Here is a 13293-nt window from a genome sequence, read left to right as displayed (position 1 = left end):
AACAAGTCAATCAAATTTCTCAAAGTCAAGTGGTCACACCATTCCGATCGTGAAGCTACCTGGGAACGCGAGGATCACCTCCGTTCTGAGTACCCGGCGTTCTTCAGTCCTAGATCTTGGGACGAGATCCTTTCGTAGTGGTAGAGTGTTGTAACACCCCAGATGTGACTTTCCCAATTTGTACTCCAACTCTTGCCGTTTCGGCTTTAAGTTATTTTATTTTCTTGAGTTCGGGTCTTTGTCTCTGTGTGTTGTTGTCGTTGTCATGCATCTCATATCATGTCATCATGTGCATTGCATTTGCATATGTGTTCGTCTCATGCATTCGAGCATTTTCCCCGTTGTCCGTTTTGAATTCCGGCGCTTCGTTCTCCTCCGGTGGTCATTTCTACCTTTCTTTCGTGTGTGGGGATTAAACATTTCCGGATTGGACCGAGACTTGCCAAGCGGCCTTGGTTTACTACCGGTAGACCGCCTGTCAAGTTTCGTACCATTTGGACTTCGTTTGGTACTCCAACGGTTAACCGAGGGACCGAAAAGGCCTCGTGTGTGCTGCAGCCCAACACCCCTCCAACTTGGCCCAAAACCCACCTAAACCCTCTCCATCATCTAGAGCGTTCGATCACGATCGCGTGGCCGAAAACCGCACCTCATTTGGACTCTCCTAGCTCCCTCTATGCCTATAAATAGACACCCCCGAAAATCTCCTTCTCCTTCCCCCTAAAAAAACCCTAGATCCACCCCCTCGCGCCGCGCCGGACATTGTCCGTCCGGGCCGGACGCGTCCGCGCCGCCACCGCCGCCCAATCACCCGCCGCCACGTGGCCCTCCGCCTCCTCCCACCGCGGAGGCCCGCGAAGCCCAAGGCCGGCCCACGCGGCCCGTGGCCGCCCGCCGCCGCCTACCGCGCCCCGCCGTTGCTGCTTCTCCTACCTCGCGCCGCCGCCCCGCGGTTTGCTTCTCCTACCTCGCGCCGCCGCCCCGCGGGCGACCGAGCTCCGGCGACCCCGCCACCTCGATCCGCTGGCCGGCGCGGCCACGCGCGGGCGACCGAGCTCCGGAGACCCCGCCGCCCTCCGCTCCTCCGGTGAGCTCCGGCAGCCGCCTCCCCGCGAACTCCGGCGCCGAATCCGGCGGGAGTCCCGCCACCTCGATCCGCGTTCCCCGATCCAGATCCGATCTGAAACCCTAACCCGAGGGTTGACTTTCTCCCCCTCTCTCAGATTCATGTTGCATACTTTGACCTGCCGTAACTTTGCATCCGTAACTCCGATTTGGGCATATAGCATATCAAAATGTTCATCTCAGAGAGTACATCATTTCATTCCATTGCATCATTTCCATTTGATTTCATCTTGATGCCTGAAATGCTGTTAGAAGAGGGCTACTTGAGATAATTGTCAGATCTGCTACTCCATTTAGATATTTGTCATTTTTGCCATGATTATTGTGTGCATGATATGCCCATGAGTACTACATATGTTTTGTTAAGGGCTTTGTCATATTTCCAGAGGTGCAACCCATGTATTTTTGTGATGTGTGTGGTGACTAGCACAAGCTTGCAAAGTGGTGCACTTGGTAATTCTGATTTCAGGGACTTAGCAATTCCACTAAGTCCTTGAGCTGTTTATCTCATGTTGCCATATGTTCATGTTGTTTCCTAGTGATCCGTGCCTCTTTTGAGGATGATCAGTAAGGATGTTTTGTTAATCTTGTAGTGCTCTATCCATCCATGTCTTTGTTTGCAATTATGGAGCACCCTAGCTTGAGTCAATCGAGCTCTACTTTTGCTACTTTGTGAATCTGGGCAAATTGTCAACTTGTTTGCAATTTTGCCGATGATGTTGTAGTTGATCCGTGCATGCTATATTATTTTTCTTGCCATGTCTAGCTTGAATTTTGTGTATTCTTGATGGGTGTATGCTTAGCTTATCATGACTTGCTCCATAGTGAGTGCATCGAGCTCGTAAACATGCCTACTTGAGATATATTTCAGCATGTGCCAGTTTTCACTAAGTCTGAAAACTGATTATGTGTTTGCCATGTTCACATGCTTGCAATTGTATTTTCTGATCCCTTTTGGCTCAAGGTCACTAAGGGACTTTTGTTAAGCTCTTTGAGTAGCTCCATGCCATGCTTTACTTTTCCATGTTCAGGTCCTGTAGCATATAGTTTTGCTGCTCCGAAGAGTGCTACCTGATCTGAAATTCCAGACAAGTGTTAATTTCACTAAGTCTGAGATCTGTTTTGCCATATGCATTTTTGTCATGCTTGTTTGAACCTGTTAATGGATGAATTGGCCGTAGCTCAGTGCTAGACTTTTGTTAAGCATCTTGAATTCATCCCTGCCATGTATTTTGTTGTCATGTTTGGGTGCTGTAGCAAGTTCATCTCGTTGCATTTAGATGTCTACTTGCTGTAAATCACAGACCGGTGTCATATTTGAATTGCTTGCCATTTCCAAACCGTAACTCCGATTCCGGCGTTCTTTATATCGTTTTCAAGCGATTTCATCTCATATTTCCAGTGGCACACTTGGTTGTCCAAGTTGAGGCCAGGTTCATGCATTCCTTGTCACATCTTGCATATGCATCCCTCATCGCATCCCGCATAGCATATCATCATTGTATCGTGTTGTTTGAGCTTGCACGTGGTTGATTTGTGTCCTTGTTGCTTGTTTGTCTTGTTTGGGTAGAGCCGGGAGACGAGTCCACTAACGAGGAGCCCGTTGAGTTTGCTTTCGAGGATCCAGTCAACTCTGACAACTGTGCAGGCAAGATGATCATACCCTCGAAATCACTACTATCTTTGCTATGCTAGTTTGCTAGCTCTTTTGCTATGCCAATGCTACAATGCCTACCATTTGCTTTCAAGCCTCCCAAATTGCCATGTCAAACCTCTAACCCACCATGTCCTAGCAAACCATTGATTGGCTATGTTACCGCTTTGCTCAGCCCCTCTTATAGCGTTGCTAGTTGCAGGTGAAGATTGGAGGCCGTTCCTTGTTGGAACATTTATTTACTTGTTGGGATATCACTATATATCTTATTTAATTAATGCATCTATATACTTGGTGAAGGGTGGAAGGATCGGCCTCTCGCCTAGTGTTTTGTTCCACTCTTGCCGCCCTAGTTTCCGTCATATCGGTGTTATGTTCCCGGATTTTGCGTTCCTTACGCGGTTGGGTTATAATGGGAACCCCTTGATAGCTCGCCTTGATTAAAGATTTTCCAGCAATGCCCAACCTTGGTTTTACCATTTGCCACCTAGCCTCTTTTTCGCTTGGGTTTCCGGAGCCCGAGGGTCATCTTGTTTAACCCCCCCCCCCCCCCCGGGTCAGTGCTCCTCTGAGTGTTGGTCCGAACCAGGCAGCCTGCGGGGCCACCTCGGGGAAACTCGAGGGTTGGTTTTACTCGTAGCTTGACCTATCTGAGTGTGCCCTGAGAAAGAGATATGTGCAGCTCCTATCGGGATTTGTTGGCACATTCGGGCGGTGTTGCTGGTCTTGTTTTAACCTGTCGAAGTGTCTTGAAGAACCGAGATACCGAGCCTGATCGGAATGTCTTGGGAGGAGGTCTATTCCTTCGTTGACCGTGAGAGCTTGTCATGGGCTAAGTTGGGACTCCCCTGCAGGGATTTGAACTTTCGAAAGCCGTGCCCGCGGTTATGGGCAGATGGGAATTTGTTAATGTCCGGTTGTAGATAACTTGAACCTTAACTTAATTAAAATGAATCAACTGAGTGTGTTACCATGATGGCCTCTTCTCGGCGGAGTCCGGGAAGTGAACACGGTGTTGGAGTAATGTTTGCGCAGGTTGTCCTCTAGTTTCTCGCTCGCGCTTTGCCTCCTCTTCTCGCTCTCTCTTGCGAACAAGATAGTCACCATATTTGCTAGTCGCTTGCTGCAGCTCCACATATTTACCTTGCCTTACCTATAAGCTTAAATAGTCTTGATTGCGAGAGTACGAGATTGCTGAGTCCCTGTGGCTCACAGGTTACTATTACACCAGATGCAGGGCCCGATGATTCCACTCCAGGTGACGCGATTGAGCTCAAGTGGGAGTTCGACGAAGACTCTCAACGTTACTATGTTTCCTTTCCTGATGATCAGTAGTGGTGCCCGGTTGGGGGTGATCGGGACCGTGTCGCATGTTGGGTTCTCTTTTATTTTGGCACCGTAGTCGGGCCATGAGTGTTTGGTTGATGTAATGTTGTTTATGTACTTGATTGACATGGCGAGTGTAAGCCAACTATGTTATCTCCCCTTTTATTATCATATTACATGGGATGTTGTGAAGATTGCCTAACTTGCGACATATGCCTTCAATGCGATTATGCCTCTAAGTCGTGCCTCGACACGTGGGAGATATAGTCGCATCGAGGGTGTTACACCGCGTCACTCGGCCCATTGGTTGCCCCGTCGCCTGGCCCATCATCAGCGCCCGCGCCGGCCTCCCTGGGCCCATCGCCGGTCACCTCACCGCTTGCTTCTACGCCGTCCTCGGTGCAGGAGGTTGCTGCTCCCTCCTTGCCGTCCAACCAGCTCGCGTCGCCTTCTGTTGAGGGCAGCCATGTCCCCTCGACCGCGATGCCTCCAGCTGCCCCGAGTCACACCATGGTCGCGCGTACCCGAGATCATACTCGTCGTGCGCTTGTCCCAACTGATGGAACTATCCGCTACGACCCTCGCCGCCGTGCTTTTCACGTTTTGCCTGTCTCTCACCGTGATGCCCTCCGTGAGCATGCTTGGCGCACCGCGATGCTGGATGAGCTCGACGCCCTTCGTCGCAACAGGACTTGGGTTCTTGTGCCTCGTCTGCGTGGTGTTAATGTCGTTGGGAGCAAGTGGATTTTCAAGACTAAGCATCATTCGGATGGCTTCACACAGCAGCTTGGCATTGACTATGCTGATACGTTTAGTCCGGTTGTCAAGCCGGCCACCGTTCAACTGGTTCTTGCTCTTGCTGTGTCTCGCGGCTGGATCCTCCGACAGATTGATGTCAGCAACGCTTTCCTTCATGGTTACTTGTCTGAGGATGTCTACATGCAGCAGCCACCAGGTTTTGAGGACGCTCGGTATCTCTCTCATGTGTGCAAGTTGCAGCGGGCTCTCTATGGACTTAAACAGTCTCCTCGTGCCTGGTATGCTCGGCTCAGTTCCCATCTTCTCCAGTTGGGTTTTGTTCCCTCCCGAGCCGACGCCTCTCTGTTCTTCTTCCGCCATCGGGATGTTCAGATCTATATGCTTGTCTACGTGGATGATATCGTTATTGCTGGATCTTCTCCCCGTGCAGTTGACGGTCTTGTTCATTCACTTGCGGCCACCTTTCCTATCAAGGATCTTGGGCCGTTGGAGTACTTTCTTGGCTTGGAAGCGTCATACAATTCAGGGGGGATGACCTTGACACAACGGAAGTATGCCATGGATCTTTTACACCGAGTGGACATGGAGAATTGTAAGCCCACTTCCACACCGTTGTCTACCTCCGACCAGCTCGCGCGGGTGTCTGGACAGCCTCTTGGTGCCGATGATTCTTTCCGGTATCGCAGTATCGTTGGTGGATTGCAGTATTTGACTCTCACTCGCCCAGATATTTCATTTGCAGTGAACAAGGTATGCCGGTTTCTCTCACAGCCCACTGATGTTCATTGGGAAGCTGTTAAGCGCATTCTGCACTATGTAAAGGGAACATTGCAAACTGGACTGAAGTTTCGGAAGGCTGTCTCCACCAGCATTAGTATTTTCACTCACGCAGACTGGGCTGGGTGTCCTGATGATCGACGATCCACTGGAGGCTTTGCCATCTTTGTTGGCCCCAATCTCATCTCCTGGAGTTCTAAGAAGCAACAGACGGTGTCGAGATCTAGTACGAAGGCCGAGTACAAAGCTTTGGCAAATGGAGCTGCTGAGGCCATCTGGGTAGAATCACTACTCAAGGAGCTTGGTGTTCCCCAGCAGCGTGTTCCTGTTCTATGGTGTGATAATTTAGGAGCCACATATCTGACTGCCAACCCAGTTTTTCATGCACGCACCAAGCACATTGAGATTGATTTCCACTTTGTGCGTGAGCGTGTTGCTTCTGGAGCTCTTGAGGTCAGGTTCATTTCTTCTAATGATCAGCTGGCTGATGTATTTACCAAGCCAGCCACTCGACAGATGCTAGACCGATTTAGTACCAATCTAAACCTTATGCAGAGTAGAAGTTCAGATTGAGGGGGTATGTTAAAATAGGTCTAGCGTGTCATGTACACGTATTATGTACGTATATAACTTGTATATGCTGATCATTATATATAAAAAGACGTGGAGAGGCTTTGCCCCACGGGAAATCCTAAACCTATTCTCAAACTGCTAGTGCACCCAGAAATGAACGGATCTTTTGCAATATGAGATTGAGCGATTGCTTGCTCCTGTGTAAACGCCTCTCCTCTCCTTTTGAATGCACAGTACACAGGTAACCAATAAAACAAAAAAGCGAAAGCTAAAGCGACAAAAAGCAAAAGCATCAAGGGGAATAACCGAAGAAGGCACCGTGAAGAAAAGAAAAAGGCGGGAAGCGAACCGCCGGTCTATCTCCCGAGGTCGCCTTCTTCTAGCGGAGCATGGCACAGCAGCAGCAGCCTGACGCGCCGCCACTTGGTTTCTTCGAGCGGATATCCACCTGTGACGTGTCCTTAAGGAAGCGGCAGCAGCGCGACAGCGCCGCCATGGCCTCCTCCGACCCTGCGCTGCCTCCTCCGCTTCTTTTGCTGCCACCACCGGTGCCGGAGCAGGCGCTCGTCCCACCGCCGGCCAGAGCCAACCCGAGGCCCACGGTGTTGGACGGCGTCCTGAGTCTGCTCAGGTCCGGGGAGTCGTTCATTCGCGGAGCCTTCCGGGGCAACTCCCGACGTGCGTCTCCTCCAGGGCCGCCGACGTCTCAGCAGCAGCAGCAGCCGCCGCAGCAGCAGCATCACCGCAACCATCCTGTATAACTTTTATAATGCCGTACTGTGATTCACCAACACGACCGAGCATCTTGTAGTCTCACTGGCGTTGCCTTTGGCTTTGGCTGCAGGGTGAAATCATGAAGCGGCTGCAGCGCGAGACGTTCCCTGATGTGATGAGGCTCATGGACAAGCACGAGCAGATCGACCGCATCCTTTCCATGTGCAGGAGCGGCAAGGGGTTCCACTTCCCGGAGCTCCCGGTCCGGGCGAAGGTCGTGCTTGACGCGGTCGGGGCGCTACTCCTCGTCGACGACGAAGAGTTCGACCAGGCCAGGGAGATCCTCGGCGAAGCGGGGAACAGGACGGGCCTCAACTCCAGGTTCGTGCTGGAGTCCAAGACCAGGGGCAGCGACACCATTGCAGCAGAGTTCTCCACCAGGCTCGGGATAGGCGCGAGCGTCAGGGAAGAAGACACCGAGAGGAGGCCTCTGGAGCTGACCAGGTTGCAGTACTGCGCCCACGTCAACCACTGGCTGTCCATCATCCTGGTTCCCTTCGGAGCTCAATGCAACGGCTTCCTGCACGGCAGGAGCTTGATCCAGGTAACGTCTCCCATGTCCAGCATCTGGCCAGAGATCTTTTTTTTCCACTGGCGCATCTCGGCGAGTTAATCCGGTTGAGGTTTTCTTGTCAGAATCTCCGGAGCCAGGCCTCTCTCGACGGTCCGCCTTCGTTCTCGGAACAACACAACTGTGCCGCTGGTTTCAGTATGAGGGGGTCCAACTTCACCGTGTCGCTCGCCGAGCTTGTCTTCGGTTCAGGGGCACAGGACGGCGATCATGGGGTGGCTAACCGCATGACAACGTTTGGGCAGCTGCGCTACGAACCGGCCCAAGATGTCAAGCTCAGCTTGTCGGGGCTATGGCAGATCCGCCCGCTGTTGTCCCGGTTCAACAACCTCGGGACGCTTGCCATTCCCTTTGGCAGCCTAAAACCACAAAGGAGCACTCCTCCGGACATTCTTCTTGCTCCCATGCCGAGGACAGACCCTGCGTCACAAGGACCGGGGCCCAGGCCTGCGCAGTCAATCGCTGCTGCGATGGTGGAGTGTGAGCTGTTTGAAGCCATGAGAGCACAAGGCTGGGTTGAGATGGAAGGGTGGTGCGGGCGTGGGCCGGTGCGGTGGGGCTGCTGCCTGTCCGACACCCCTGAGCATGAGCTGGGATGGGGAGTGAGGATGGGCGGCACGGCGGAGGGGGATACGCACTGCCCGCACCTGGAAGGATTCCTCAGCTTCAACCTCGGCAGGGGCGGCAAGCTGCAGCCCGGCCTGGTGTATGTCATGGAGGGGGAGAAGCGGACTCCGGCGTTGGTCCTGCGGTCGACCTGGTTCATGTGATGATCACCTGCAGCTTCTTCACAATGCATGATTTATGTTCTCTCTTCTTCCCTGCAACTGCAGCTATTCTTGTTTGACTGCTCAGCAGCTGACTGGAAATCTTGCTAGTTCGTGGCACAGAAATGTTTGAGCTGTGAAATTGCTCCTATGGAATTGCGTAGCACAATGGTATTAGAAAGCTTAATGCCATAAGCCACCCAAAAAAAAAAACAGAATGGAAAGATGCTAGTACCTGATGTATCTTCTATGCATCTCTTGCAAGTTAGAACATGAATGTCCTTCGCAGGCAACAGCCATATATTAATATGAAAATTCTATACATGCCTACAAGATAATACAAACTACTCCCTCCGTTCGGAATTACTTGTCTCGGATATGGATGCATCTAGAACTAAAATACATCTAGATACATCCATTTCTGCGACAAGTAATTCGGAACGGAGGGAATAGATAGAATAGTTTACCAAGTTTCAAATGGCCAAAACTATATTAAATTAAACACTATACAAGCACCAAGTCTAGTTTGTATATACTGCATTTTCCCCTGTTACAAAGCCTTGCTCAAAAACCACAAACATTTCTCAACAGACAGGAGACATTTACACAAAAAAACATGCATCATATGTTACAAGCTTAATTTGTACCCTAGTCTGCAGTTTTCTCCAACTTATCTATAAACTCAAGGTGATAATTTCTGCTCAGACCAAACAACTGTGTCCTACTCTACAGAATTAATTGTGTACAACACACAGGTTCCCAATACGTAGATAAGGCCAAGCATGGCAACACCAACAATAAAATGTAACCAAACAGGTTATCCAAGATACGATCCAGCAACAACTTAACTGCAAAAAATGTGCAATTGGCGAATAGTATAACTTAATTGAACACAGGTTGCCATTAAGGTTCTGCCGATTCAACCATTTCGAAACCATCCATCCACACATCCACAATTCACACCAAAACTCTGCTGTATACAATGATTAACTAACCCATACGGTGCTTCTCAGTTTTCTATTTTCACCGACTCATCCATCTATCTATCTATCTATCAGACTACTTGGAACAGAACTGGAGGTAAGGACTTGTACTTGAAACCAAGAATAGCAGCATAGACAAAAGATAGATCAACCATCATCTTTTAGTTCTCAAAGGCCCATGCATTCTCCTTCCTGACTTCAGCCTCCTGCTCTGGTGTGTAGTCGTTCTCGATCTCAAAGATTTCACGGATCTCCTCTGACTTTTTCCCCCTCATCTTGTCAGCCACAGCCGAGGTGCCCAGGTCCAGCAGATCCTCAATGTTCAAGTAGTTTGCGGCCTGCACAAACCCCAATCAAATAAATTTATCCCCAATCTATATATCTTACATAGAAAAACCACACTAGTTATTTTGCCACCATTACAATTAACCACCACAAACACACACAAAAAAATTCACTGCACTGTGCACATCAGATCTAACAAATCACTGACACATAGACTTTCCTATGCCCGTTCCCTCTATCTATCTCTCTTAATTCCTCTCTGTTCAATCAAATATTGCTTCCTTCCTATACAATTTTATTGTGGTTTGTAAAATTAATTAAACTCTTTGGACAATTATTGATGCTCCTTCCAACATTTCACATCTATAATTTGCATCATGACCAAAACGTTCCACACATTATGTTCCCTGTAGTTCTGATTCTCACATCATAATGCGCATAGGTCGTAGATTCTTAATCAATTGCACTCCTCCGGTTGTGCTCCGTTGAGCACCCATGTATGCGTCATATTGTATGAGCACATGTATGTGTCTGTAATGACCTCCCTAGTAATGAAATACTCCCTGTGTCAAAATATAAGACGTTTTTTAGTGTCAGAAAACGTCTTATATTTTGATACGGAGGGAGTAATACACAAGTCTTTTGCATATTCGTGAAAAGAAAAATCATAGTAATACATTTGCCCCATTTGCCAAATGATCATGGTTACTGGCCATTTTTCTGTTCAACTATTTTATCTATGTAGTCATGTTTGGAGTCTGCAACCGTTATCAAAATCTATGAGCTATTCCACATTGTGCGCACAGTTACCGACCGAACTTTCCTTCTATTTGCACATATACCATCGTTGCTATTCACAACACATACTACTCATAAAGATTTCGATTTCATCGCATTTTCTTACTTGGGGTAGAATATAGAGCAAAGAATGTAAACAATCGGCTAGGTCGCTTTACCAGGATGATCTCGAAGAGGGTGGAGTTGTCGAGGGAGATGAAGTCGCTGTCCCAGTCCTTGAGACCGTGGGGGTCCGGGTCGACGTAGGTGACGGGCTTGATGGAGGAGACGGTAGGGGTGAGCTCGACGGGGAAGGGCGGGAAGGGGTACCGGTCGCGCTCAGAGGCCTCGGGGTCGTAGAACGGCCCGTGCTTCTCGCAGTACTCAACGACCATCTCGAGGATGTCGGAGTGGATGTTGGCGGTTGGGATGCGGCCGTCAGCGCAGCCGTCCTCCATCATGTGGCTGAGCATCTGCGACATCCGCGCCGCGGGCTCCGAGATGCGCACCTCCACGCCGTCCTCGGCCACCAGCACCAAGGCGGGCTTTTCCTCCTGCTTCTCTGTCCCCGGCTCCGCCTCCTTCACCTCCTCCGAAGAAGACGAGGGCTTCGCCTCCGCCTCATCCGGCACCGCCGCGGCAGCGGCGGCGGCAGACACGTCGTCAGGCTGCAAGAGAGGGCGCTTGCCCTTGAGGTCGTCAGTGGAATCCATGGTTGGGGGCTTTGGGGGATTTGGGGTTTCTTCGCGTTTGTAGGGAAGGGAAAGAACTTCAACCGGGGGTCTTCCAAAAAAAAACGTTATCCAAAGAACGAGGGCCCACCAGCCGCCAGATCGGAGTAGCTGGCCCCGATCCTAGGGCCGAGGCGGCCGCATCTGACGGGCGGATCTGTCCTAGACAACTCGACGTAGAGCAGGCGCGGGGCGACAACACCGGCGGCTACAGCCGCCGCAGAGGGCTGGCCTCAGCGGCCACCAGGGGAGCAGGGGAAACGGGCGGCGACGCCGGATGCGGGGTGGGGGGTTCTCTAGAGGTCGAGGCGGGTGCGCGGGGAAGCCCCCGCCCCCGCCGCCGCCTACCGCCGCATGAGCAAGCCCGACGACGGCTGTCGGCGGCGGCGGGGGAGGAGGGGAAGGGGAGGCGGGGAACCGGCGGCGCATAGGTTTTTTTCTTTGGATAACGGGTGGTATTTAGAATTGCATAGGTTGCTTTAAATGCATGTATGCACACTCTATCTCTATAAACACATTTTAAATCGTGGCTCGGCACAATATCTTGGATTAAAGGAGTCATCGTAGACGTCTCGTACTTGACGAAAATGTCTCCTCTCACTGAACGAACATCGCAGAAATGACTGAAATAAATCCAGAAAAATGCACACACAGTATCAAGTCTAGAACTTGAACCCCATGGACTGGTTCCAGCACAAGGAACCAAACCATCTGAGCTAAGCTCAGTTCACTTAGGAAACAAGTTTTCCTCTATCTGGTTTAGCACCATAAGAACATCTGCAACCGGCAGACCCTTCTCCAAACATTCGAGCGAACAACTCGGTCTGTGCTCGCTCACAAAATAGGCATCCAACCAGATTTCTCAAAGTCACATCAAGCATGTGTGTTATTCGGCAACCGTGAAATCCAATACATATCTGAGGCGAATTTGGGGACGCCTAGACGCCTCTGTCATGTCGGGTCCTCCTACAGATCGGACCTACTCCAAATATGCTTCAAATTGACAAAGTCCATCTAATCGACCGCCCTGCTCTCGTGTTCGTCCTTCATTTCTCGCATCTGAGTTGTTGCCTTCCTCCACCCTTCCTCCCTGTCCGTGATGTCGTTCTCGTCGGTTGTCCTAGATGTCGACGTCGAGTATCGCATTACCCACCATCGCCATTTGCAAGACGGAGAACATTTCCCGGAAGGAGTAGGGTGCCCGACAACGTGTTCGGGAAACAACGGAGAAGGAGGTCGTCGACATGGACTTGGGCACGTCTGGCCTGGCGATCGCCTCCGAGCCACCCGCCCTGCTCGTAGGAGGGAACAAGCCGTCGGTCGTGACTGGTGTCATTTAGACATACGAATGGGCCGTTCCAAATTGTTCTACGGAAGAGGATGATGTCTACTACACAACCTTCTTCTTGTAGACGTTGTTGGGCCTCCAAATGCAGACGTTTGTAGGACAGTAGCAAATTTCCCTCAAGTGGATGACCTAAGGTTTATCAATCCGTAGGAGGCGTAGGATGAAGATGGTCTCTCTCAAGCAACTCTGCAACCAAATAACAAAGAGTCTCTTGTGTCCCCAACACACCTAGTACAATGGTAAATTGTATAGGTGCACTAGTTCGGCGAAGAGATGGTGATACAAGTGGTATATGGATAGTAGATATGAGTATTTGTAATCTGAAAATATAAAAACAGCAAGGTGACTAATGATAAAAGTGAGCGTAAACGGTATTGCAATGCTAGGAAACAAGGCCTAGGGTTCATACTTTCGCTAGTGCAAGTCCTCTCAACAATGATAACATAATTGGATCACATAACTATACCTCAACATGCAACAAAGAGTCACTCCAAAGTCACTAATACGGAGAACAAACAAAGAGATTATGGTAGGATACGAAACCACCTCAAAGTTATTCTTTCCAATCAATCCGTTGGGCTATTCCTATAAGTGTCACAAACAGCCCTAGAGTTTGTACTAGAATAACACCTTAAGACACAAATCAACCAAAACCCTAATGTCACCTAGATACTCCAATGTCACCTCAAGTATCCCTGGGTATGATTATACGATATGCATCACACAATCTCCGATTCATCTATTCAACCAACACATAGAACCTCAAAGAGTGCCCCAAAGTTTCTACCGAAGAATCATGACGAAAACATGTGCCAACCCCTATGCATAGGTTCATGGGCGAAA

At 50.1% G+C, this 13293-nt stretch overlaps 2 protein-coding genes across 2 annotated transcripts; one reads left to right on the top strand and one right to left on the bottom strand.

Moving 5' to 3' along the window:
* The first annotated feature begins 6603 nt into the window (after nucleotides 1–6603).
* Nucleotides 6604–8663, top strand: LOC125554004 (uncharacterized). Its single transcript, XM_048717636.2, has 3 exons — nucleotides 6604–6969; nucleotides 7059–7532; nucleotides 7625–8663. Exons 1-3 carry the CDS (start codon nucleotides 6604–6606, stop codon nucleotides 8327–8329), a joined length of 1545 nt encoding a protein of 514 aa, XP_048573593.1. The 3' UTR covers nucleotides 8330–8663.
* A 512-nt stretch (nucleotides 8664–9175) lies between these two features.
* LOC125532804 (SKP1-like protein 11) lies at nucleotides 9176–11136 on the bottom strand. Its single transcript, XM_048696708.2, has 2 exons — nucleotides 10551–11136; nucleotides 9176–9647 (listed from the first exon to the last, which is right to left on the bottom strand). Exons 1-2 carry the CDS (start codon nucleotides 11082–11084, stop codon nucleotides 9471–9473), a joined length of 711 nt encoding a protein of 236 aa, XP_048552665.2. The 5' UTR covers nucleotides 11085–11136; the 3' UTR covers nucleotides 9176–9470.
* Between the last annotated feature and the right edge of the window lie 2157 nt (nucleotides 11137–13293).

The sequence above is a fragment of the Triticum urartu genome, chromosome 1A, assembly GCF_056163025.1.
Source record: "Triticum urartu cultivar PI428250 chromosome 1A, HENAU_Tu73, whole genome shotgun sequence".
NCBI classification, from domain to species: domain Eukaryota; kingdom Viridiplantae; phylum Streptophyta; class Magnoliopsida; order Poales; family Poaceae; genus Triticum; species Triticum urartu.
Note: the sequence above shows the minus strand (reverse complement) of the source record. Positions and strands in the feature narration are given on the sequence as shown.

Bases quoted from the DNA above. Each gene is read 5' to 3' on its own strand.
- LOC125554004 (XM_048717636.2), top strand. From the start codon at position 6,604: ATGGCACAGCAGCAGCAGCCTGACGCGCCGCCACTTGGTTTCTTCGAG. The intron at 6,970-7,058 runs GTATAACTTTTA...CTTTGGCTGCAG, and splicing joins AGCATCACCGCAACCATCCT to GGTGAAATCATGAAGCGGCT. The intron at 7,533-7,624 runs GTAACGTCTCCC...TTTTCTTGTCAG, and splicing joins ACGGCAGGAGCTTGATCCAG to AATCTCCGGAGCCAGGCCTC.
- LOC125532804 (XM_048696708.2), bottom strand. From the start codon at position 11,084: ATGGATTCCACTGACGACCTCAAGGGCAAGCGCCCTCTCTTGCAGCCT. The intron at 9,648-10,550 runs GTAAAGCGACCT...GGGTTTGTGCAG, and splicing joins CCCTCTTCGAGATCATCCTG to GCCGCAAACTACTTGAACAT.